The sequence below is a fragment of the Tachypleus tridentatus genome, chromosome 13, assembly GCF_004210375.1.
Source record: "Tachypleus tridentatus isolate NWPU-2018 chromosome 13, ASM421037v1, whole genome shotgun sequence".
In the NCBI taxonomy this organism is placed as follows: Eukaryota; Metazoa; Arthropoda; class Merostomata; order Xiphosura; family Limulidae; genus Tachypleus; species Tachypleus tridentatus.
The window spans coordinates 131,711,466-131,738,284 of NC_134837.1; the positions used below are offsets into that span (position 1 = coordinate 131,711,466).

A 26,819-nucleotide genomic window follows, 5' to 3' on the forward strand; every position below is an offset into this window, starting at 1 on the left:
TTATTCTTTCTCCTTTTCAGCTTTGATACAAGCTTGCTCACAATCAATTTGTCTGAGTCTTAGCTGAATCTCTAATTCACCTACATCATTCATCCCTGCCGGGCCAATGGGGACACTACAATATTCCCATAATATTTCCTTAAACAATAAATCATCATCAACTAATACTTAAATAATACATTTTAACCTCCAGTTCTAAAACTTTGGCAATTTTGAGCAATTCCCATCTGTTATCTCTTTAGTTGTTAGAGGGAGGGTGATTCAAGATGTTGATTATCAGACATGATCAAATACAAATACACTGATAAATACAAACTGAATTATGATTTGAATTTAGATAAAAATTTGTCCCTGATTCAGTATTATGTTACATTTTACAATTTCAAACAGATAAAACTGCGTAAAGTGATAATTTAAATTTAGTAATTAATTAATTGTTTAATTAGTTGATTTAGTGTTTTATGGCACAAAACAGCTAGGCTATCTATGCCAAATGTCCAGTAAAAAGGTAAAAGTAAATTTAGTAAAATTCATAAAAGGAAATCAAGGTAAAACAAAACAAAGTTAAAAAACATAAATAGCATAAAACCAATGTTTGCATTTAGTATACAATGTCAAGAAAAAAACTACAGTAATTCAAGTTAGAAAGGACTTTCTGTAGCATGAATGTAATAATCATAACTCACCAGGAAGGCTAACAGGTAAGTAAAAAAACCACCATCAACCACCTGAAGTTGGCCTTTCCAGTCCTTATTTCAAGTTACTTAATGTTATGGCCAGTTTCTAATTTCAAATTGAACTAAATGAACTGTGATTTTTAAAAGGGAGCCACATTAAAAAGGCTTAATATGTAAATTAAAAAAACTTAAAAGATAAATGGCCTTTAAAAAAACTAAAAACATTACTAAGGTAAACAGTGTCACCATCACCAATAACACTGTCTAACGTTACAGACAAACCTAGGGACAGAACATGTTTAAAGTGGTGCCGTCATTGTGAATTGTAACAATGACAAAAAAGTAAAATGTGGCTTATTGTGATCTGAGTGTTACACAAACTATACGCTGATGAATCAGTTCCAGATAAAAGAAAACAATCAGTTAAATAACTGTGACCAATGCTTAGTCTAGTTAGAACAACTTCCTCTTTCTTATCCTTACAGAAGCAAGACGGCCAAAGTCCAATATAGGGTTTTATTTGGAAAAGCATGTTTTTGCATTGCTCACCCCAAGTCAACTGCCAGCTTGCATGAAGCCGAGCCTTGAATACAGGACCAGAGTCCATGTATGGGACAGGCACAGTGGTGATAGTGCCAGAGCAGACAGACTTAGCTGCAGTGTCGGCAAGTTCACTCCCGCAAATACCAACATAGCCTGATATCAAGAAAAACTGGATAGAAGTAGATGTTATAGAGAAATGGGCCAGTTGGTTTTGAACAGGGTGTGAACTAATGTGAAGCGATTTCAGGGCCAATAGAGAACTAAGCGAGTCAGTATAAATAGTGCAATTTGAATACTGCTTAGCTTTTATGTGATCCAAGGCAAGAAAAATGGCATACAGTTCACCAGTGAACACAGAAGCTGTAGAAGGGATTATGCACGCAATCACTGAACCACAACAACCCATGGAAGAGCCCACACACAGTCACCTGATTTTGAACCATGTGTACAAATAGGAATGGAAGGATGGTTTGAAAGATGTTCAGCAAACAACAGACAGTATTTCCAGTTGGGAGTGTCTACTTTCCTCAGATGACTTAAAAATAGGTCACAACTGGGGACAGTAAAAGCCATGGTGGGATGGGCTGACCAGTGGATACAGAAATGTTATCCAAGAACAGACCCAATTCATCCAACTGCACTTGGAAACGAACACCAAAAGGAGCAATGGCAGACCATCTAGTCTGAAAAGCAAGCCTACCGAGGAAAAAAAACACAATCCCTGGTGGGATGCTTTGGTAAGGAACGAAGTTTTAAAGCATATAGTAAACACAGCTGTAAATGGCAGAGGTGCAAAGAAGGTTCATGAGACTATGTATAAACTCTGACATAAGAAAGTGCAGAAAGCCCCAGTGCAGAGCCAAAGTCCTTGATGATGAACAGGGTCTAGCATCTTTAAGGCCGATGGTCTGGCGGAGCCATAGACCAGTGATCCATAGTCGAGTTTCGATCGAATAAAAGCACGATATATCTTTAGTATAGAATGTCGATTAGCTACCCAAGTGGTGAAAGAGAGGACATGGAGGATGTTCAGTGCTCTTGTACATTTGACTCATAGCTGCTTGATGTGTGTATAAAGGTTAGCTTACAGTCAAAGATAAGCCCCCAAGAACTGTAGTCTCTGAGACTACAGGCAGCACAACTTTACCAATACGGAGTTCAGGATCAGGGTGAATACCAAGTTGGTGGCAAAAGTGCATTTAAATCGTTTTAGAGAAAAAAAAGGTAAAGCCTTTTGCTGTGGTCCACTTCAGAAAACAATTGAGGGCAGTCTGTTGCTGCCGGTCAATATACCTCATGTTTGACGACTGTGTGTGTGTGTTTTCTTATAACAAAGTCACATTTGGTTATCTGTTGAGCCCACAGAGGGAAATCAAACCCCTGATTTTAGCATTGTAAATCCGTAGACATAGTTTGACGACTGACACGAGATGTGAAAGTCGTCGACATAGAGACCATTTGCAACAGTAAAAGGGAGTTGTTCTTTGATGGCATTAACCTTAAAACTGAAACGTTTGACACTCAAACAGAGCTCTCAGGGACTCCAAGTTCCTGTAGAAAAGAACAGGAAAATGTCGAAGCCACACGAACTTGGAATCTCTTGTCCATTAAAAATTTTAATAAAAATAGGCAAATGATCACATAATCCATATCTATGGAGGTCTCACAAAATTCCATACCTCCATGTTGTATCATAAGCCTTATCAATGTCAAAGAATACTGATACAAGATGTTGTCGTTTGAGAAAGGCTTCTCTGATTGACGTTTTAAGTGGAATCAGGTGGTCCACGGTAGAGCGCTGTCATCAAAACCCACACTGGGTGGGCGAGAGGAGGTTGTTTGATTCGTGGGACCAAACAAGATGAGCATTAATCATCCTCTCTAAAGTCTTAGAGCTCATCAAAGCAATTGGGCAGTTCTTTAGAGGAATCTTGGGGTCCTTCCCAAGCTTAGAGAAAGGTAGGACTATAGCCCGGCACCAGGCATCAGAAAAAAACATTCTCCTGCCAGATATTAAAAACAATCAGAAGAATAGCAAGAAAAGCAGGAGATAGATGGCTCAACATTTCATAGTGTACATCATCAGGTCCAACTGATGTACTGCCAGACCAATGAAGGGCCAGTTTCAGTTCCACCAGTATAAAAGGACGACTATAGTCAAAGAGATAATCAGTTCGAAAGGAAAGAAGTGAACGCTCTACCCGAGTCTTGATGGCTAAGAAGGTGGAGGAAGAAGCAGAAGTACTAGATACCTGGCAAAAGCTTTTACCTAAAGTATCAGCAATGCTCTGGGTATCAGCTACTTTCTGGCCATCAGAGGACAAGATCAAGAGAGGGACAGAATTATATTGTCCACTGACCTTTCCAATCTTGTCCCATATGACTTTGGAACTGGTGATAAAATACATGCTGCCACACAGTCGTCTATTGATGGCTTACAGACGATGGCAGGATCAAGTGAAAGAGGGTCAGTTTGCTTGATCCAGCTTTCACCAGAGCACAGGGGTGGGTGGCATCAACCACAGCCAGTCTCTCTCAAAATTGCCCCCCCGCTAGTACAGCGGTATGTCTCTGGATTTACAATGCTAAAATCAGGGGTTCGATTCCCCTTTGTGGCTTTGCTATACGAAAACACACACACACACACTCTCAAAATTATACAGAAATGATCAGTTCCTTGTGGATTATTGTCAACCTTCCATGAAAAGTCGGAGAATAGTGAAGGGGAGCAAATTGAGGGATCAATAACAGTAAAGGACAGACTAGGTGCATGGAAATAAGTAGAAGAACCAGTACTGAAAAGAGAGAGGTTGTGATCACAGAGCATACACTCCACAGAGCAACCCTCTCCTATCAATATCAGCACTTCCCCAGAAGGGATGATACCATTAAAGTCCCCCAAGATGAAAAAGGGAGATGGCAACTTTTCAATGAGAGCATCAACGTCTGATTGGTCACATGTCTCTCCAGGTGACAGATAGAGAGAACAAACAGTGATGGTATGACCCAAGGAAACACGGATGGCTATAGCCTCCAAGGGTGTGTCAAGTGGCAAAGACAAGGTAGGCACATGCTGATCAACCAACAGTGTCACCTCTCCATAAACTTGTCCATCACACAGCCTGTCATTTCTGTGTAAAGAAAACTGCCAAAAGATGACTGTATCAGCAGGTTTCAGATAAGGAAAGACAAACAGAATGGTAGGAAGCAATCAGTGTTTTATGTCATCCAGATTAGAAAGTAAACCTCGACAGTTCTATTGTATCAGGATGGCCATTTTTATTTACATGTAGGCGGATTGGGTGGAAAACCCTTCCATTTATGACCACGTCTATTTTCCTTACTTTCATTATTTGAGGGAGCCTAACGACCTCCATAGATCCTGTCCTGGGTTGATTGGACAGGTCTTTGCTGTTGGAAGGGGATTCCAGAGACTGAGGACATGAATGAATAATTGCTTTGCATCTTGGGGTGAGAGAGGAAGATGGATCCAAGAAAATGGCAGTACCTGGAACCAAAGGATGTGGATCTTGAGGTTTGGTAGAATGCATATAAGGGACAAAGATAGGTGTCAGAGTTGATTCATCAACTTTTTTAACCATGGAGATCAAAAGACTTCTCATTTGTTTGGAAAACGATTCTTTAGGAGGCACAGAGAGATCTGTCTGCACTCCCACAGTAGCTGTAGAACAAAGTGCAGCAGCATGCATCCAAGATGAGGTGGTGGACAGCAATTTCTGAGCCTCAGGATAGGTAATGTTATGAATCGTTTTTAAATACTTCACCTCTTTTTCTTCCAATCATTAAAGGCAAGAACGAAAGTAGGATGGGTGAGAGCAATTGCAATTGATGCAATGAAAGTCTGTTTCACACTCATAGGCATCATGGTCCTTGCCACTGCAACGAGCATGAGTCAATAAAACACGACATGATGTCTTTGAGTGACTGAACCATTGACATTGGAAACATCAGAGGGTTTGGAATGTATGGCCATACTCCGCAATTGAGATAACCTGCCTTGATGGTGGCAGGTGGACATAATGACATAAATCTCAGAATGTGGAATTGACTGGCACCATAATTCCATCTTTGCGAATGGAGATATGTCTCACTGCTGAAACTCCTTGGGTGGAGAAACTGGCAAGAATCTCTGATTCGAAGATTTTCTTCAAATCCCTCTCAAGAATGACTCCTCATGATGAATTCAAAGTAGCATGAAGCATAACCTCAATAGGAATACCCCCAATCACCTTTGAATGTAAGAGGAGTTCACTACATTGAGATGTGGATGTTTCCACCAATATGTCACTAGATCGAAGCTTTTTTACTGATGCTGGAGAGTCAGCAAGTCCCTCTCGTCCCTTCTGAATGAAAAAGGGAGACATATGCCCTAAAGGTTTGTTTGAAAGTGAGTGCAATATAAGAAAATGAGGTACAACAGGTGGTATGGATGACGAGGATTGCTGCTCAGGATCTTCAAAACGTGGTCATTTTCCTGTAGACTGTTTTTTCACTATTTTATTGAGATTTTTAATTGGAGTATCCATAATAAAGAAAGGGAAATTTTGGTGCCACTGACCTCACCCACCATGAAGTACTATGAGGGGATGCACTACAATGCCAAACATGGGCACTGCAGTTACACCAGGGTTTCGTGAGCACTATACCCAAACACCAGCATCAGAAACAATGCTCACAACACCTGTTGAGAACATCCAACACTGGTACTTGGTTGACCCTAGCCCGAGTGGACCAGCCGACTGACCCTAGGGGCCACCCATCTACAGGAATTCAACGCCAAAGCGATGTAGTAGGTTTGGACCCCTCAACCACCAGAATCCTCTCCTCCCCTTCAGGGGTTGCCATGCACGGCAAACACGTGGGTGGATGTTTAGGAATATAACTAAGCAATTAAAACTAAAGAAAAGACTTTTCAAGATCTTCTGTAAACGTAATTCTACAAAAATGCATATTCTATCTGAGGAAAATATTAGGACACCCTATCCCCTAATAGCTAGTGTTACCTTGAAATAACTGCAGTGAGACACTTCTTGTAGCTATCTACCAGTCTCTGCCATCCGTCTGAAGAAAGTTTGCCCCACTCCTCAGAGCAGAATTCTTTCAGCTGTGAGATGTTTGAGGGGTTTCTTGCATGTACAGTCCGTTTCAAGTCACCCCACAGCATCTCAATGGGATTAAGATCTGGGCTTTGACTTGGCCATTCCAGGACTCTCCATTTCTTAGTTTTCAGCCAGTCTTTGGTGGATTTACTGTTATGTTTTGGGTCATTGTCATGTTGCAGGGTCCAGTTCCACTTCAGCTTTAATTTTTGTACAGATGGTCTCACATGATCCTCAAGCACCCTCTGATACACAGTGGAATTCATGGTGGATTCTATGATTGTGAGCTGTCCAGGTCCTGCTGCAGCAAAGCAGTCCCAAACCATGACACTTCCACCTCCATGCTTCACAGTTGGTATGAGGTTCTTTTCCTGGAATGCTGCATTTGGTTTAAGCCAAACATGTCCTCTGTTCTGGTGTCCAAATAATTCAATTTTAGATTCATCTGTCCAAATAACATTATTCCAGAAGTCCTGGTCTTTGTCTACATTCTCTCTGGCAAACTTCAGTCTGGCCTTGATGTTTCTCTTAAAGAGCAAAGGTTTCCTCCTTGCACACCTCCCATGCAAGTTAAACTTGTGCAGTCTCTTTCTGATTGTAGAGGCATGCACTTTCACATCAACAGTAGCCAGAGCCTGCTGTAGGTCCCGTGATGACATGTTAGGGTGTTTGGAGACCTCTTTTAGCATCTTGCGGTCTGCTCTCGGGGTGAACTTGCTTGGAAGACCAGACCTGGGCATATTGGCAGTTGTTTTGAAAGCCATCCACTTGTTGACTATTTTCTGGACAGTGGAATGGCTGATTTCAAAATCTTTTGGGATCTTTTTAAATCCCCTACCAGACTCATAAGCTGCTACAATTTTCTTTCTGAAGGCCTCAGACAGCTCTTTTGCTCTCACCATGGTGCTCACTCTCACTTCAACAGTCAGGAACACACCAACCTAAATGTCTGAGGTTTAAATCGAGCAAGCCTCATTCAAAATGCTGAGTTACGATCTTCTAATCATGTGTACCTGGTGTGATACACCTGTGTGTGAGTTGAGCCATTTTAAGTGGAAATAAATGTGGGAGTGTCCTAACTTTTTCCTCAGTTAGAATATGCATTTTGTAGAACTAGATTTACAGAAGATCTTGAAAAGTCTTTTCTTCAGTTTTAATTGTTTAGTTATATTCCTATAATTTTTCAGTATTATTAAAATTGAGATTAAATATCTGTGTGTGTGTTTTTCGTGTAGCAAATCCACATAGGGCTATCTGCTCAGCCCACTGAGGGGAACTGAACCCCTGATTTTAGCATTGTAAATCCGGAGACATACCACTGTACTAGCGGGGGGCTAGATTAAATATCTATATATCCAAAAATGTTACAAAAATACACAGGCTTTCATTGGGTGTCCTAACCTTTTCGCATGACTGTAATTAACAGTGGAAAAAACAAAAATAAATAGAACAATAAATTTTATGTTACTAGTATTAATTATATGTAAAGTACAAACAATCTAAAAACACACAGTTAACAAATGACTTATAAATAAGAAAAGGGCAAACAATCTAAATGTACCTAGTCCACAAAGTAAGTAATAATAAAGAATGTGCAAACAGATGAAAATTACCTTGAAAACACATTAATAATCAATATCTAACTTACAATTCCTCTCAATTCACTAAGACGACATAGAGCACTTAAAATGTAAGTTCTATGCTGACGAAAATGAGAATGAGAATGCACATAGTGAACAGCGAAGAGAAAAATTACTCAAATAGGATAACAAACTGGATGTTACAAGTAGTAATAATATGTAACTGGCACACATTCTAATCATACCTTGGTAAAGTACTTATTAATAACAAAATAATAAAATTTGTCAAGTCTACAAAGTACATACCATTGACGAATGTGCAGAATAATTAAACTGACCAAAAATACAAAATAATAAACATCTAATGTACAATTCATTAAAAGTAACTTACATAAGAAAGGACACACAAATATTTAACTCATCAAGAGCTAAGTATTGACACTGTGAAATATGTAACTCTCCCATACATAAATAAGTGCAAAATGATACACGGAACATCTCAGCTGTGCCTACGAGTATATCAACCAGATGTATATGTTGTTAGCAGCAAAAAGGTTTTCAGCAGTGCTTAGATGGCAAAAAAAATCATGATAGCTTTGTGTGAGGAGAGATATGTACTTTTCTGAAGAATCAATCTCAAACACACATTATTTAGTTTTTGTATTCAATTTTAAAACAAGTGTTTGATCTTGATTTTGATCAATTGCATCATAATACACTATTATGTGTAATAATGTGCAGGAGAATGAAGCTAGAAATGTCTCTTTTTAACGTTTACTGTTGTGGTTAAAATAAGATAATGAAATATAGTAATGAACAAAATTCCTTGTACATAATGGTTACATGAGAAACAAAAGGTACTTAATGTTATTCAGATATTTATGTTTGAATGCACTGAAATGTTCATACGTTGCAACCTATTTTTATTCTTGTATTATCTCCTCCAACCCCTTATGTAAATCCACACTTTATGAGTGTTATTTTCTAAATAACATAAAAACAAACTAAAAATGGTCATTATTTTACCTTTTCTACAAGTAGAATAAACTGAAAAGTTATAATTTTATATCACCTGAAAATAAAAAGAAATTGTCAAAATACATTTTTTTGCAATCTTGTTATACATAAACATTGTGAAATAGAAAATGGGTAAATACTGTATATAAGTATAAATGCTTGTTCATCAATTGTATGTAAGTTTCATCATTTCTAATTGCAATCCACAAAACAATTTTTGACTAAAAACAAATAACAACCTTCCAGTTTTTCTAACTGAATGATATTCTGTGCACCTACTGAAAGTTTTTGTTTGCTTGAAGTTAAGTACAAAGCTACACAAAAGGTTATGTGTGCTCTGCCAACCACAGGCATCAAACATCATTTCTCGTGTTCTAATTCTACAGACATAGTGCTGTGCCACTGGGGCACCCTACTGAGAGGACAAACTACGTGTACCTTTTTGTTGTTGTTTCAGTTAGAATTAGAAATTTCAAAATTGCAAAACCAAAACACTGTGATTTGAAACCTTTCTTCAAGGATGGAGAGTTTCTGAGATCTAAGTTATGGGGTGATTAAGACTAATAAAAAACACATCTACATATTGCAGTTTGTTTGTTACAAATGGTCATTTTATCAAAACACAGTACTTTAAATTTCATCTTTGAAAAGATAAAGTGTTTCAACTCATAAAGAACAATTCATTATGATTCTTGGAAAACAGAAAAATGTTTTTAAGTACGTATACCTAAAATATTGTTTAGGAACAGAAAAGAAAAACTGACTGTTTTAATGACAACTTTAAACACTAATTATTAGTCCATATTTTATCACATGCTGAACAGACCTTTATAGTTTTTTCAAAGGGAAAATGTAACAACTATATCTTGATAAACTAAAACATATTTTCCACCTACAACATGCTGAGCAGTTTTGCAGCCAAGTACAACAAACGTGCTTCAACACAAGGCCCATTAATACAAGTTCGGAAATACATGACACAAGACAGAAGCTCAATCAGATCAATCACAGTTTTGCGTATGTCAACATTAGAAAAACTTACCCACGGCTCCTCCTTCAATGGATAAATTAATACAAAAAAAAAGAAAATTAATTAACTCAACTTTAATATTATGAAGTTCCACTCTTTGTTGTATTTAAACATAATTACATTAAAACAAAAAAAAGGAGAGAAATTTACCTTTTCAATTGCAGTCAAACTCTCTGCATCAGCAAGATTATCCACAGCAATGGCCAAAAATACATTTAGTAAAATATCTGTGGAGTCTGTTAGGGAATCTTTTCTTGTTTATTTCAAAATCATTAAAACAAAATATAAATATCTTATATATGCAAGGTAACTGGGTTTTCTCCAAGATTTGCCTAAATAATTAGAAATACTTATTTTGAATTAGTTTTCAATATGCAAATCAACAGCTTTCTATAAATTATTGCTCCTAAACTAATTTTATAAATGATACTATATCAATACTGATAACATTTCAAAAAGATACCTAATTAATATTATAAAATGTGTCACAATAATACTGAACTCCATCCAAAATAAGATGTCCTACCATTAATGAAATATTTTCAACAAAGATACAACACAAATAAAAAAAAATGTTTTTAATAAAGATGAGAAACCAATATTGAGAAATTGACTGGTGACTTGTGTAGACTACATCTGCCTTTGACATTTCTGAACAATCTGCTAAAGGAAATCTTCTTTAAGTTCAACTTATTAAATTATGCAAATGAATTATTGTAAAAAACATGACCATACTTGTAAGCTGAGTGAATGGAATCCCAAAACAAGTTTGATCTGAAACAATTAAGGACTGAAATGAGGTAAAATACAGATGGAAAAGAGAGTTGTGAGTCTCAAGTATCTGAACCGAAGTTGGAGCTTGGTAAACATATGGTTTGATGTTCATTCTCTTCTTTGTTAAAAAAGGGAGCTCATACTGGATTGAAATCCATGCTTTGATTATAGTTCAGAAATAGTTGAATGATTTTGATGTAAAAGTTCTTTTTATTCTGCAGAACTATCTTTTAACAGTTGAAATGTCAGTTGTATTGTGAAAACAACAGAGTTGGCAAAAAATATTTATAGTACGTCTTTGGATATAGAATACCTCAGCTGTTGGAGCATCACATTTTTAGTAGCATGTATTAACACTATGCTTACAATAAACTTTAGTACTCTGGATACAGTTACCACAAATAAACAATATGATAAAGTAGATAGAAGCCAACACGCCAGGAGAACCTACACCTCCATAAGCATTTATTCCATCATACATTACAAGATTCCAGTCTTCACCCGTGAGAATCTGAAACAACAACCACAAGACCAATTATCAATACATACATTTAAATAAAATTGTTCTAAACAGATTGTAAAGGAAAATTTAAGATACCGAGTTACGTGAGTAAAACTCTTCTCTACAAATTCAACTATTAAACTGTAAGATAAAAAAATAGTTGTTTTTAAATAATAACTTCATAAAATGTTATTTTTTGGACCAGTTGAAATCTTAATCTCTTTCATTTTGATATAACTGTTGTTTGAAATATTTTTTTAAAGTTGTAATATACTGAAGTCACTTGACAGTTTTCACTCACATTAAGTTTGTACAGAAGTTTAAAAAAAAAGATGAATTGATTAATAGTGTGTAACCACATAAATGTATAAATTAATTGGCTTTTAACATTACTAGTCTGTGTAAGCCTAATAACAATCCTGTACTATTCATTATTTTAAAAAATGCATCAGTCCCTGAAGCTCTAACCATACATATTTTAAACCCTTGGTGTATGATTAGTATTGCCAGTATGCATGCAGTTAGTGACATTCTTGACAATTTTAAAACTTTAAAGGAAGTTACAAGCAGAAATTGTAGCAAACTCATACTTGAAATACTGTCAATAGTGACTGCCAGAAAGAGTCAAAGTTACTGCGAGGTTTTCCATGTGTACTGTCAAAGTTAAACTTTCCTCCAAAGACCTGCATGCCCAGTAGTGCAAAAATAATGATAAAAAGAAAGAGCAGAAGAAGTAAACTTGCTATAGAACGCATAGAGTTGATGAGAGAAGCTACCAGGTTCCTTAAAGATGGCCAATACCTGAAGGTAAAAATATAATCATTACATCAAAACAAGTACTCGATCATATATTATAATATTTCAAAATAAATGATAAAAGCTTATAAAAAACTCCAAACTGTACTGTATTATTTTTACTAGATTTTGAAAGTAGATTAATGCTAAATTACAACACCTTGATTTGTTTACACGCACACAAAAAAACACTAAAATTATGAAACATTTCTTTCTTTATAATATCCAGCTTTTGTTTGAAATTTATTACATCACAGTATCTTGTAGTTCTAGAAGTCCTTTTTTTGTTGTTGTTAGTGTTGCTGAGATTATTTTTCAAGTTGACTAAATTTCTAAGCCTGATTCTATCTTATTTTGTTCTTATTTTTGCTTGATAGTTTTTATTCATATATTGTTAAACATAGTGATTTGTTTCTTTGACTGCGAGTCCATGTCATAGTCCATTCCCATATGTGGTATAATTACAATTAAACAGTATTTAAACATTTTAGAAACTGTACTAAATGTACTTTGAACATTAAAAATGTAGCATTTTGTAAATATTATTACAATTGTAGTTGCTTTTAAACTTTTCCAAATTGATTTAATTTTTTTTTCTCTACACACCTTTTTCATTATATCTAAATATGGGATTTCAAAAGAGATAAGTAAATTATAGTTATACTTAAGGTTATACTCACCTTAAATAGATAAAATTTTCTAACTAACATTTTTGAAGTTAAATGCAATTTTTGCTGGTGTTTAATTGTACAACATATTTATTTGATAATCTTGATTCTAAAATATTCTGTTAAAATAGACACATGATTAAGAAAGTATCCTGTATCTAACAATTAAGGTTAATTTTTTCTTCCAGCTCTTTAGAGATAATCACACATACATGGTTTTCATACCCTAATGACATTTTTAGTAATTCTAGTTCAACAGTTTGGAGGCATTGTATTACTCATTTAAGAGATGTGCTTAAAAGTTTGATCATATTAAGTTCATCATGTTTCTTTAATCAAAAGCAAAAATAATGCATTCATTTTGAATATGACTGAAACATTTTTTTGGTTTAGGAAAACTTTTGTAAACACAGGCATTATTAACACTCAAAACATATTTCTTCATCAACCTCTGGACTGCCATACAAATTACATAGTCATTTAAAAACTCCATTACACTGGAAAAACCATTATTGTAATGACTTTTTACTAGATTATGCAAATATTACATATTAACATGTAACATTGTGGCAATTTCTTTCTTCTTTAATTTGAAAGATTAAAATGCTAAAATGTTACCACATTACAGACAAAATAAACTTTAGTATTCAAATAGTCTTTTATTTTTCTGACGTAGTTTCCCTTTTTTATCAATGTGCCTGAACCTAAATGACTCTTAATAATAATAAAAAATTTACAAAATTTCATACTTACCTGGTAACTTTGAAGATACGCAACAAACGAACACATCTCAACACCGACATGCCCAGCTGAGGCATCACTTTATTATAGATCAAGATAGCCTCAATGATGGAGCTGACCACCACAAACCAATCAAAACGATTGAAAAGAGAGATAAAGTATCCTCGGAAGCCCAAGCTGTACATTTTCAGTAACATTTCCATGGTAAACAGGACAACAAAACACATATTGGCAACTTCTGTGAATAAAAGTAATGTAACCACATGTGACATCATCAATTTCTGTCTGACATAAGCAACACTAGAACATGTTTTATATTTAGAATGTAGAAAACAGAGGCCATTTTGTAAGCTCTTTTACTCACAAGATAAACCTATTGCTTAAAACACTAAAGAGTTGACTGATTCATCATTATGTTATTTTATAAATACCAAAAAAAAGTATTTTTATACAGTACTCTTATTTTTTCCTTTATACACAAATACTTTATTCGATGTGACCCAGGTGATCTGTAATACTGGCTCAAACTACTTGCAAATATGGAACCCATCTTAGCTTGGATGTATTAACAGAGATATAATTACATCTAAAGATAGATAGAGCTCCACATCCAGATGTTATATGAATCTCTACTTTTAAGGATGTTACAGAAGCCAACCTGAAGAGGTTAGTATTGGAGTATCAACACAGCTAAGACACAGGCAGCATCACTGAAAAACTTACTGATGGCAAATCCCACAAAGGACTGTAGCTAAAAACTAACCTATCAGACTGAATCACTGCTACCTTCATCATGAGGTAGTTATCATGGTGGAAGATAAACTTTAGATCTGGAAGATATTTACAGTAGAGTACAACTGGCTATGCCTGCTTACATAATTCTCAGAACAGGCATCAGTGTAAAATGTAAAAGTGGCTATACACAAAGTACACATAAACTATTATATACATTACACATTTTTCTATTAATTGCAAATGTTCAGCTCTCCTACCAGAAAAATTCACTGAGAAATAAGATAATGAATAATATAAACTTGTTTGCCTTTGGAATACTTTTTACAGGCAGGTGTCTAAACAGCATACTTAACAATGCCTGATTTTGGTATTAATTTGATTAACCATGCAAAAAATGCTGAAACATAGTATGACAAGTACAGAATTGAAAGACAAAGATTTAATCTGTTACATAAACAGAGATGGCAACTATTTCAAATGACTGAGTGTAATGATTGTAGACAGAACCCTTTATCATTTGTGGCTACTTAGCCTGACCAATGTCTCTAAGCTGTTTATTATTATATTATTATTATAACTATTATTATTTATTACTACAATAGATTGCTCATTTATGACTGTGTTTTGTGTATTTAATAAATAAATTCTTTTGAAATTATGTCTTTTATTTAGTTCAGAGTAACAAACATACTGATAAAACAACATTGAATATGTCCCATCACACCTTTACCTATACCAGACATAACTGAGGCACTGTCTGAAGAAAAACTAAGACAGATTTCCCATAGAAGTTTCCTCTTTGTTAGTTTGTGGTCCAAATCTCTCCCGCTGAAGCTTTTTAACAATGGTGGAATGTTTAACCACAGGTGGATCCACAGACATAGATGACTCAAAACTGTATCCACTGTTAGTAAGTACGTTTGAAATCATTTTGTCATCTTCACAACCCAACATTTGTACAATAGCTGTAGTTTTGGTTCTAGCACAGCCATATATTTCGCTATATCAAAGTTTGGGAACATTTTTCTGAATAGATGTCCTGCATGATCGGCTACAGCTAGGGGTAAATTATGAGCAATGATGAATTGCGTGAACATCACTTCTGCATTTATGGTTTCATATTTTGAATTCTTACTCATAAATGTCGTTATCTGCATTGTTTTTGTCTTTGCCTCAGCGTTTTGTTGGTGAGATGCCGATTTTGTATGTCTGGAACAATCATTTATCCCGCCACATGCCACAGAAACATCGATGTGACAAACTGTACAAAACGCATGACTGTCACTGCCTTTGATGCAATGACCGCATATTTTGCACTATACTCTTTCCTAAAGTTTTGATTCACAGTTTTAGTCCTTTTAGATTTGCCAGAAACAAGACAATTGGTTGAACAAGGCCTCTTTTTTTCCATCCTGTGAACGATCGCATTGGTGTTTCTTTGCTGCTTAGAAAACGAGAAATACCCATCTACGCAAGCGCTGATTGGCTGACAAGCACTGATGACGTAACTATGGATTCTTCCATGTACCCAGTATGGAGAAGCACTGCACTTAAACTATTGGTAGACGTCAAAGATACAAATATTTTTTATTATTTCAACCATAAACATGATTATCGCAAGTAGCCATTTGGACTATTTCTTTTATTTATTATCAAAATGTATTTGCATCTCACTAGAAATTTTCTTTTCACCCCTTTCAAGCCCTGGGGAAACAATTTATCACTTTATTGTATAGGCCTATATACTATACATCAAATATATTACCAAAATCGTAATGATTACGCTCAAATCATAATGGTTGGCATATCTGCATAAAGTGAAAAATCAAAACCTCGATCACTTTAGATGCATAACACACTTTGTTTTTCAACATATTTATGATTAACCAATTATTTGAATGTATTAAATATATATCTTTAAAGATGAGTTTTAAAAAAGTGTATTAGAAGAATCGTATCTGCATTTACTACTAATTTGTGATGAATTGTGAAGTATGGTAAATAACAATTAGACTAAACCACCATTACTATCAGTTTGCTTCAAAAATAACCACTGTTGTCACTCCTCTTCAACCTTTACACTATGAATTTAGCCAACTTTGACAATCCAAACATATGCTATGTGTTAAGTGCTAACTATTACTTATAACATTCTAGTGTAAAACAAAGATTCTAAAAAGCTGTAACTGAAAGCAAGATGTAAACATTCCTTATCAGAGTTAGTATATGGTATGATGAAACATGGAATATCATCAATCCTGTCAGAACTACAGTCATGTTCTGCACATTCACCAATAGTTATTCTAATGAAGGAAAACCATTATCATCCCTTATTAGCACTTACAGACCTCTTGAAAAACAGTGAAATACCTAGGTTAGCCTTTGATGGACAACTTAACTTCATCAGCCACATTAAAATAAGGATAATCACAGCTGCCAAAGGCAGCAATGTATTGTAAGTCCCAGCAAGAATTAGAATTGAAGAATGTCCCTTTCTTATGCCTTATCTAAGTCTTATCCACTTCATCATGGATTATGCACTACCAATGATCAGAATGAGTGCAACTCAGCAGAAGAAGATTGAAAAACATTCTGGTCAAAGGATGCACTTAATCCAAACATATTTGGGCCCTATATTACATCTCAAAAGCATAAGCATTATCAGAGGACACAAACAGTGCTTACAAGTAAAATTCTACACTATGGCTTTCAGTCTGAAGACAATGCATTCAATCATAGAATTAATGCCCTTTACAAGTGGGACATTCCAGGTCCATACTGACCCTGTAGACACCAACTAAACATGGATTGACTATAAATCACCTCAGAAAATGGTCATAGGTAAATAGGTGTTATGAAGCCATCAGTGAGGTAAATGGTTGTCAACATATCTCAAAAGATCCCATGAGGAATAAACCACCTCAGAAGATGGTCATAGGTAAATGGGTGTTATGAAGCCATCAGTGAAGTAAATGGTAATTAACATATCTCAATAGATCCCATGAGGAATAAACATTTGGTGCCACTAGGATCTGTTAAAATCAGCCTAAACAGAAAAAACAGAAAATGGGCAGAGGGTGTAGCAGAAAACTGCCATCAGCATCTAATCAAAAACACCATGATGGACAGTCACCTGTCATCACAGCCAGACAAATGTGCAGGTTGTAAATCAGATTTAAGAGGAAACTGAAACCACAGGAATGTAGATAATTTGACATGCAGGTTTTGAACATTTTGTGGACTAACATAGTATAACTGATATTGACTGTCCCACAGTTGTAAACAATCTTTTCAACTGCCACTGTATTTTTTAAATAGAAAATGCAAAGAAACTCTACTAATTTCAGAAAATAAGCCAGAGTTAAAGAAAACATCATTCCAGAATTTTTAATTTTTACTCTGTTTGTATCTAATTATTGTAATAACATGGGATATAATATAATAATAGAATACTATAATCTTGTCTGTTTGCATGTACTTTCAACTTGTTTATATATTCTTGGGCAAATTCACCTTAATGCACAGACTCAAATTATTTTTAAATCTTTTGTATATAAGCCTAAATCAGTGAGCATGTGTTTTGTTTGCCCCAATAAAGTCACAGTGGTGAAAAATTGGTTTAAATAAAACCAATTATGTTAGCTGGAATATCAGGTTGTATTTTATTTCTCTTTTTAAAAGTGTCCAATTCAAAGTGTTTTCCATATATCATATAACAATGTTGACAAGTAATGAAAAACCAGCAATGTGGACATGTATATAGGTAAGTTTTGTTGAAAACCACTGGAAATAATTGCAGTAAACATAAAATTTAATTAATTTATAAATCAAAACAAGTTAAGATTCAAATCTACTAGTCCTATGTTCACATACTATAGCATCACACTTAACATTATAGAAAATGCATTTACTCTCCAATAACTACAAACCCTCCAGTTGTGATATAACTAAAAAAAACATAATATCACAACTGATAATTTTTCACGTACATATTTCTCCTTTTCTGTCCACCAGTTAAATTCTCCCCTTCCCCTAAAATAATGTTTACAAGGAGTTGCTTTGTAGGCATTACTGTCTCTAAATAATATTGTAAGTATATAATGTGCAAATCATAACAGTTTCAAGAAAGAAAAAACATGTTTCTCTGACTGTAAAGTAATACATGGAATAAAAATCTAGTTCAAACAAAAGAGAAGCTGTTGATTTATCAATACACCTGTAACATGGACAATACAAGTGTTTTGTTTATTGTTTAAACAGTACAATCCGAAATATATGTGTTAATCTCACGTAATTATGCCCTCCCTCCCAGTGGCACAGCAGTGGCTTTGTAGGCTTACAATTCTAAAAACTGGTTTTTGATAACCATGGTGGGTGCAGCACAGATAGCCCATTCTGCAGCTTTGGTTTAACAAACAAACAATGTACTCCTTGATGATGAGAAACCCACTTGAAATAAAAATGTATCTCAGAACTCTCTTTCTTAACCTGATGATGACCTAGGAAAGTTGAAACGTTGTTTTGTTCTCTCCTTATCAATAAGTGTTATTCCTCATACCAGCCATTCTGAGAAACAAAAATGTACTCTCAATTATCATCATAGGGATCTGAAATGTATCACAAATGCTAAAAAGTGTTTCTTTAAAACTTATCTATTCCCTACTCTACTATTATTTGATTTCCCTTTAAAGATGTACTTCTAAGATTAAAGTTTCTATTCTTCAAGTTTCATATTAGTTTGTATTTCACACTCAAATGCAGATTAAGGTATGCTTGTACTGTACCTTGGAAGTGGTCTAACCAACGTGGCTGTCTGTAGTGTTCAGAAGCTAAAGTTAAGGTATTTAGAAAGACCAGAATGATCACAATCCAGTAGAAAGTCTGCGATTTAATGACCTTACGACAAACTCTTCTCAGCTTCCTATTTTGTCTGCCAAACTGCTTCCTGTTAAACAACAAAATCATATAGACATTAACTATCTTAAAAACAAATTACACTACATCTTGAGAAGTTCTAGAGTAATGGATGTTTAGTTAATACTAGAGAACTTCAGCTAAAATATCAAAGGAACTGACTGTGAATATGATTTTGGTTCATTTTCTCAGCATATGATGTATAACCAAACAGCATTAAATGCAAATATGAGAAAAAAATTACAACCAGAATTAAACCACATTTATCAATGGATAATGGAATTCCCTATGAGGAGAAACTAAAATCTCTAAACTTGTTTTCTCTGAAGAGAAGAGTCAGAAGGAATTTGATTGATATGTTCAAGATTATTATGGGTATTGATTATATAGATCCATCAAACCTTTTCGTGTCTAGAAGTGAAAACAATAGAACAAAGGGTTATAAATCAAAATTCTGACAGGAATCATCTGCAGTTTAAACAGTATTAATTTCCAAACAAAGCAGTTGGCTTTTGGAATGAGCCATCTTCAAGGGTGGTGGAGGTAAAAACTTTAACTAAGTTCACGAAAAGATTGGATGAACACATGAGTACTAAAGGGTGGTTATAATTAAGAACTGGATGGGGCATCCTTGATGAGCTAATAATCTCCTTTTTGTCCCTTTAACATTTTATGCATTATATTACTATACTAATGATTAGTTTGTCCATTACTGACAAAATTGGGTCTCAAGCTATGTCTAGCATTGAACAAACAAATACACATGTTAGATTAGTAAGTTTTTATGACAATATCTAAGGTCAACATAAGTTACACAGCCAATAGACTATACACACATTGATGTCACCCTTTGTGACTTTTAGAGACGTTTTATAATTTAAAAGCATGAAAAATATTACAAAAAAGTGTATCGTAATATTACATCTAATACTAAAAACGAACTACCATTATTCAGACCTGTCTATAAAATTCTTTAACAGGTTTGTGTATAATCTATACTAGCTAAACCTCACACTGATAAGTCACATAATTTGTCTTCTTAAGGTTTACTTACAATTTCTAAGTGTTTAAAAATTTCTGAAATTTCAGATATAGATATAATTGAGGTTACTTGTTTTGTGTAACTATAAGTTACATAGGGTATCCCAAAAAATATACCATTCCTTTAAGATATGCAACTTCTGTATACTGATTCTATAAGTTTATTCTTGTTTCAGATCATGTTGAAGGATGTCAAAGAAAAAACCCAATACCACTACCAGATTAAAGAAACAGATTACAAATGCTTTCCATTGAATCAAAGTTGAAAACAGTGTAACAGAACATCAGACACTCCATCGTATATGTCACTGTTTGAATGCTGGTGGAGCCCGGTTTGAGCATCTCAAATAATACAGAAGTGTACATGAAGTGGATTTATTGTGTGAAATTGTAATAAAGACGTTTTTCTGGCTTGTAGCTACAATCACTACAGTCATATAATAATAATAATAATAATAATAAATTTATTAAGCAATAAATTAGACACAAAAAATCAAATATCAATATAAAACCATCAACAAAGAGTTAACTCGTCCTGTGATGGTTAAACACATAATAATGTAAAATCAAAACTTACAAAATCAATATAAAGTTCCCAGAATATTATCATCAGTATTTAAGATCCATTGTTTTAAGTATTTCTTTTGATTAACACGATTAATAGAAGATCTTATACTATAAGGAATAAAATTATGAATACGAGGTGCCAAATAAAGATATTGATGAAGTGTAACTGTTTTACGTGGTGTGGGTACATTAATTGAAAAAAAGATTGAAGTCGTGTAAAATATGAAGTGACGCAATGTAGATAAAGCTAAAAAATATAAATAAAGTTTATCATATGAAAGAGGGGAGTTAAATTTACTGAAATCAGTATCAAGCCTATGAGTAAAAATAAGAGAGAAAACACTTTTTTTGCAACTTGTGAATAGGAATTAAAAGTCTTATATGTGCCACCCCAAATTGAAATACAATATTGTAAGAAAGATTGAAAGAGAGCATAATATACACTTAACAAAATATGATAAGGAGCACAATGACTAAGTTCAAAAATTAGCATAGAACTATATTTTAATTTATTAACTAAAGAATTAATATGAAATTGCCAATTTAATTTTCGATCTAAAATAATTCCTAAATATTTAACAGAGGAAACTTGAGTCAATTTGGGACACTTACAATTAGGGTAAGTATAACAATCACTAGAATGATAAAAAATAGAAGGAAAAGCTGGAATGACACCATAAAGGTTAAACTGAAGAAGAAAAGATTTAGATATATTTAAGGATAAGTCATTACAGAAAAGCCAATTTTAATTTTATTAAGATCACTAGAAATAATGGCTTCATTAATTAGATTTGGCTTACTATAAACAACAGCAATATCATCGGCATAGGCTTGGATATCTCAAAAACTGTTGGTAAAGAATATCATTTATATAAATGAGAAATAATAAAGGACCCAGAACAGAACCTTGTGGTACTCCAACATTAATTGTAAGCCAATCACTATAATTATTATGGATACAAACTGATTGCTTTCTATTGTGAAAGTAAGAAAAAACCAATCAAAAACAATGCCTCTAAAACCATAATAAGATAATTTATTTAACAATATTTTATGATTAACAGAATCAAAAGCTTTGGCTAAGTCAAGAAAAACAGCAATTGGATGAAGATCAGAATCTAAAGCTTCTGTAATACTTCCCACAAGTTTAGCAACAGCAACCTCCGTTCCAAGCCCAGGCCGAAAGCCAAATTGAGAAGGAGACAAAACTGAATGTCTATCAAGAAATGATAAAATTCTAATCTTCATAGATTTTTCAAATAGTTTAGAGAAATGTATTAATAAGGAAATAGGTCTATAATTCGTAAAATCAGAAATATTACCAGATTTATAAATAGGAATGACCAATGATAACTTTAAAGCATTAGAAACTTCCCTTGAGTAAAAGATAAATTAATTAAAAAAGTCAAAAATGGTGCAAAAGATTAGCATTAGCTTTCAAAATCTTAACCGAAACACCATCTACACCATTAGAAGCTGAATTTGATAAGGAGAAAATATTATTCATAGTTTCAGATACAGTAACAGGATATAGGTAACAAGAAGAAGAAGGAGCAGGAGGCATGCCCTGAGAACAAAATTTAGGATTGGAGCAAGTAGATTTAGCAACATTAACAAAAAAATAATTCAAATCAGATAAATCAGTAGTACCAAAATTACAAAATTTCTTTTTTTTTTTTTAACATCAATAATAGAGTTAACAATATTCCAATTCTGTTTAATAGTTTTAGCATTCTTAAACAGGTTATGATAATAAGTCCATTTAGTCTTACGGGTCAAGCTAACAACATAATTCCTTAAACACTTAAATCTAATCTTTAGATAAATATCATCAGGAAATTGATGTACTTTCTTTTTAACTTATCTCTTTTAATCATTAACAAAACCAATTCACTGGTAATCCATGGCTTAATTTTTCTAAACTTTCGTGACACAGAAACAGTAGTAGTACAACTTTGAATACAATCAGTTAACACTTCAGCAAAATTATCATAAGCAACATTAACATCAGAACAATTCATAACACAGGACCAATCTGAAAAATTCAAACAAGAACTCAATTCATTAAACTTAATCTTTTGAACATTTGAGACATGTTCTAGATCCGATAAAATGTCTATACATAAAACAATTGGAAAATGATCGGTCAAAAAACTCTCAACAATATAAGAATAACAATTTTAATAGTATTTCCACTAATTAAAAAATGATCAATACAAGAATTAGTAACATTGGTTATCCGTGTAGGAGAAGAAATAATAATACGAAGATTGTTCTCAGACAAAAACTTAAAATATGCATTTTTATAACAAACATCATCAAATGCCAAAACATCTATATTAAAATCACCAACAAGTATATTAATATCATATTTGTATAAATTCAATTCTAATGAAAGCTCATCAATAAATTTCAATACAGGCAATCTAGGAGATCGATAAACAACAAAGAGATTAAATTTCTTATTTTGAATCATACAAAATAAAATTAAAGCATCAGACTTAATGTACTGCACTTCTTTATCATAGTCAGTATCTCAAATTTAACAAAACTGCCACTCCACTAGCCTTATTTAGACCAGAAGATGAAGAATAAAAGGAGTAACCTGGAATCGAAAAGGAAACAAATCCATCCTCAACAAACCAAGTTTCAGAAAAAGCTATTATATGAAATTTAACAATGCTTGATTGTAAAAAAACAAGAAATTGGTCAAAATTTTGAGTAAGACTTCGAATATTAACATGTATTAAATTTAAATGACCAACAGAAAAACATTTGGTAAATCAGAAAAGAAGACAAAGTTGGTGTAACACCAACAATATCATCAAAATCATCAGCCATTGCAGTATTTATAAATTATTAAGATCAATCAAGCAACGTAAAACAATGGGCTGAGTAGTTTCTGATTTCCTAATAAGAATATTACCATTCGATACCCAAAGAAATTTATAGCCAAGATCTTTCTGTTTTCGTTTTGCTTGCATGAAAATATCACGATAATATGGGGAGAGATGTTCGTTAACATAAACTGGATAAGATTCATTACAGACCTTAATATCATTAGTATTAAGAGAGCGAAATTTAGTTTTCTTAAGTTTAAGCAGATCAAATTTAATTTGCTTACGACAAAACTTAACAACAATCTGTCTCGGACTCTTATTTTCAGTTGTTTTCTTTCCTATACGATGAACAGTGTCAATATCTGTAGGAGCACAGTCAACCCCAAAAGTAGTTGTAATCTTCTCAACAACTTCAAATATAGGCATTCAAAATGTGGATAATTTTTTGAGAACATCCTGTACATACATGCATCAATACCATACTTTTGTATACTGCCAAGAAGAATAATCAAACAGTCCTAATAATAATCAGTGATGACGAGAAAACCCACTTGTAGAGAAATATATACATAAAAATGGCTGGTTTACATATAAATATATATATATATATATAATAAAATAATATAATAATAATAAAAAACAAGTATTAGTCAATGAAAACAAAAATAGGCATATTTTAAAATAAAAACAGCATGAATAATAATTAACCCTTGTATTCTGAAAAGAAATTCTTCCCTTCATATACAAACACATTTTTTTTTCAATGAGAAATACTGTAATACAACTTAAACATCAAATGAGACACATTTTAGTCGCAAGGAAGCTGCTGTCATGAAGCTGAACTATCAGTTTTAATGAGGTTTTTATTTTAACTATCACACCAAGCAATCAGTAAGTCTCTTCCCTTCATCTGACTACAATGATGAAAACACTAACCTTCAACTTTCTTAATTTTGATTTGGTAACAAATCCAGAAAAGCTATAAAGTTCCACAAGACTGACCAACAGTATTAATGTTTAAAACTTTAAAGCTGACTTGATAATACATTAACCATAAAACTCACCTCTTCAATGACCACCTGGAGGGAGGTTTTAAAATTTTTGTGTTGTTTGTTTCTCCTTTCACTTTATGACAAGATTTGGTTTCTTCCACTTTTCCTAATTACAAAACAATCAAATTTGTGTTATAACTTGGTAAGACCTGTACAAATGTTAATATTAGTTGAAAATGTCTGTGAAAGACTCAAGTAAAAAGAAAAGTAAACCTATATATTAAAAAATAAAATGACAAGGTATAGTAACAATTCAGTAGTCTCCAATCATAAAAGCAACTGACCTCAGGATGTAACTTCCCAGAATGCTACATTATCAGACCAGTCCACTCACTGGGAATGAATATTTTTCAACTTCTCTAACTCCATATATAAAAACAAATGGTGTAGAATGGCTAGGATGCAGGTGACCACACTTAGTAACTCAAACTACATCTAAAACCTTCTTCCAGAAGGGTGGTGGTCTTCTACACCAGCAGAACACTCCAACCCTCATACAAATGATTATAACCATCTATATGGAACCCATCTAGGAGGATACTTCCATGGTCAACCACCCCAGAGGATAAGAACTGATAATGGTTAGGATTCCCATACTCCACTAGAAAAAAAAAGAGAGTGAAAATGCACTGCAGAGTTCAGAGGGACTGCTACATTCAAGACATTCAACCTATGTGATTGAGATGGGTGATCATGAAACCCTATTTTCTAAAGTAAACCAAACAAATTTATTCAATTGAGGAATGGCAGGGAGGGGCAGTTATACCCTTCTGCTTTATCCATACCTTCCATGGGGAATATGGTCTGGAACATGCCTATTTATGAAGCAAATAAATATAACAAGGTTATTAACTCTCCAGCGATTTTGTGAAACACCCTAGCTCAAAAGTGATTGTGTAGAGCTATGGAAAGAGTGCATGAATCAATATGGTGAACAGCAAAGATTTGCATACAAAGAATATAACGCAGGCACCACTTGCCAAAAAGTGGGAACCAATAGATAAAATTAAAAGCAAGAGCCACTGAAAGAAAAAAAGCATTAATAACTATTTATTTAGTGTTACAGCCACACCAAAGTCTATAGTATAGCTGCAGGTGATAGATGATACCACAAAGATGAAGAAACCACTATGTGATGGAGATGATGGAAGATGAACATCTGAGTGGTGTTCCACATGCCAAATGCTGAATCTCCTCCAAAGGTCAACCAACACAAGAAACAATAAAAAGGGTGAGGTGGTGAATTTGATGGGAAATAACACAGAATAATGTAAATTAGGAAGGGCACAAAAAGAAATAAGCCAGCTGGGTTAGACAATTAACACAATTTGTAAGAGTAAAGAAAGAAAAATCCCAAGAAGAAAAGGGTGGCCAGGAAAGAAATAGACAACAACTCCTAAAGGGTTTTAGGATGTTTTTGAAATTTTCCTAGGTGAGCTATATAGCTTTCTTGCACACTTCATGAACAGGCTTAAAACAAAATGGATTAATCTGTGCTAATTAAAAGAATTTTGAAATGTAGTGTAGTGAAAATGCACTCTTAACTGGTAAGTATAAACGTATCTATCATTATACAACATTAAATAATTTGATCACAAAACTAAAGACACAGTTTCCAAACACCTCCTGCATGTCTTCATACTAATGATACTTACCATGTCTGGAATCTTCATCTCTTTCTTTTTCATCTGGTTCAATATCCTCTAAATGTAAAGGCAACAAGTCAATAAATAGTATAAACATTAATTAAAAATCTAAAAAATCCTCAAATTCAATAACCTTTTCCTGTTAGATCATATAAGATTTATTTTTTTTAAACAATAAAAATATTATTTTAAATAACTTATGTTCAAAATAAAATACAGTAAAATTCCACAATCTCAGAAGCCAAAATCAGTAATGATTCTACAAACTAGCAGATAATACTCATTTGAATTACTTGAGCTTAATACAGTGTGGAAGACAAGAAAAACGTTGAATACATAAAGAGCCAAAAGACACTTCTATGCAGCAAAGACTGTACACTTTACATATAATAAACACATAAACACACATAAAAAAGACAATACAATTTTTAAAAAGAGAAACAAAAAAGATAACAATGATTGTAAAACCAAGAGAAACAATGTACTTGAAAAGGGAAATCAAAATTATAAAGTTAATTGCACTATTTTAGTAAATAAAAATAAAGCTTTTAAAAAAGAAGCAAGAACAGAGCATACA

At 33.7% G+C, this 26,819-nt stretch overlaps 1 protein-coding gene across 1 annotated transcript; it reads right to left on the reverse strand.

The window, feature by feature from the left end:
- Positions 1-26,339, reverse strand: LOC143236298 (muscle calcium channel subunit alpha-1-like). The gene is made up of 9 exons (XM_076474568.1): positions 26,252-26,339; positions 25,087-25,197; positions 24,609-24,702; positions 18,967-19,127; positions 13,460-13,685; positions 11,834-12,044; positions 11,108-11,252; positions 10,118-10,203; positions 1-138 (listed from the first exon to the last, which is right to left on the reverse strand). The coding sequence occupies exons 1-9, from the start codon at positions 26,337-26,339 to the stop codon at positions 1-3; spliced, it is 1,260 nt and encodes a 419-aa protein (XP_076330683.1).
- Between the last annotated feature and the right edge of the window lie 480 nt (positions 26,340-26,819).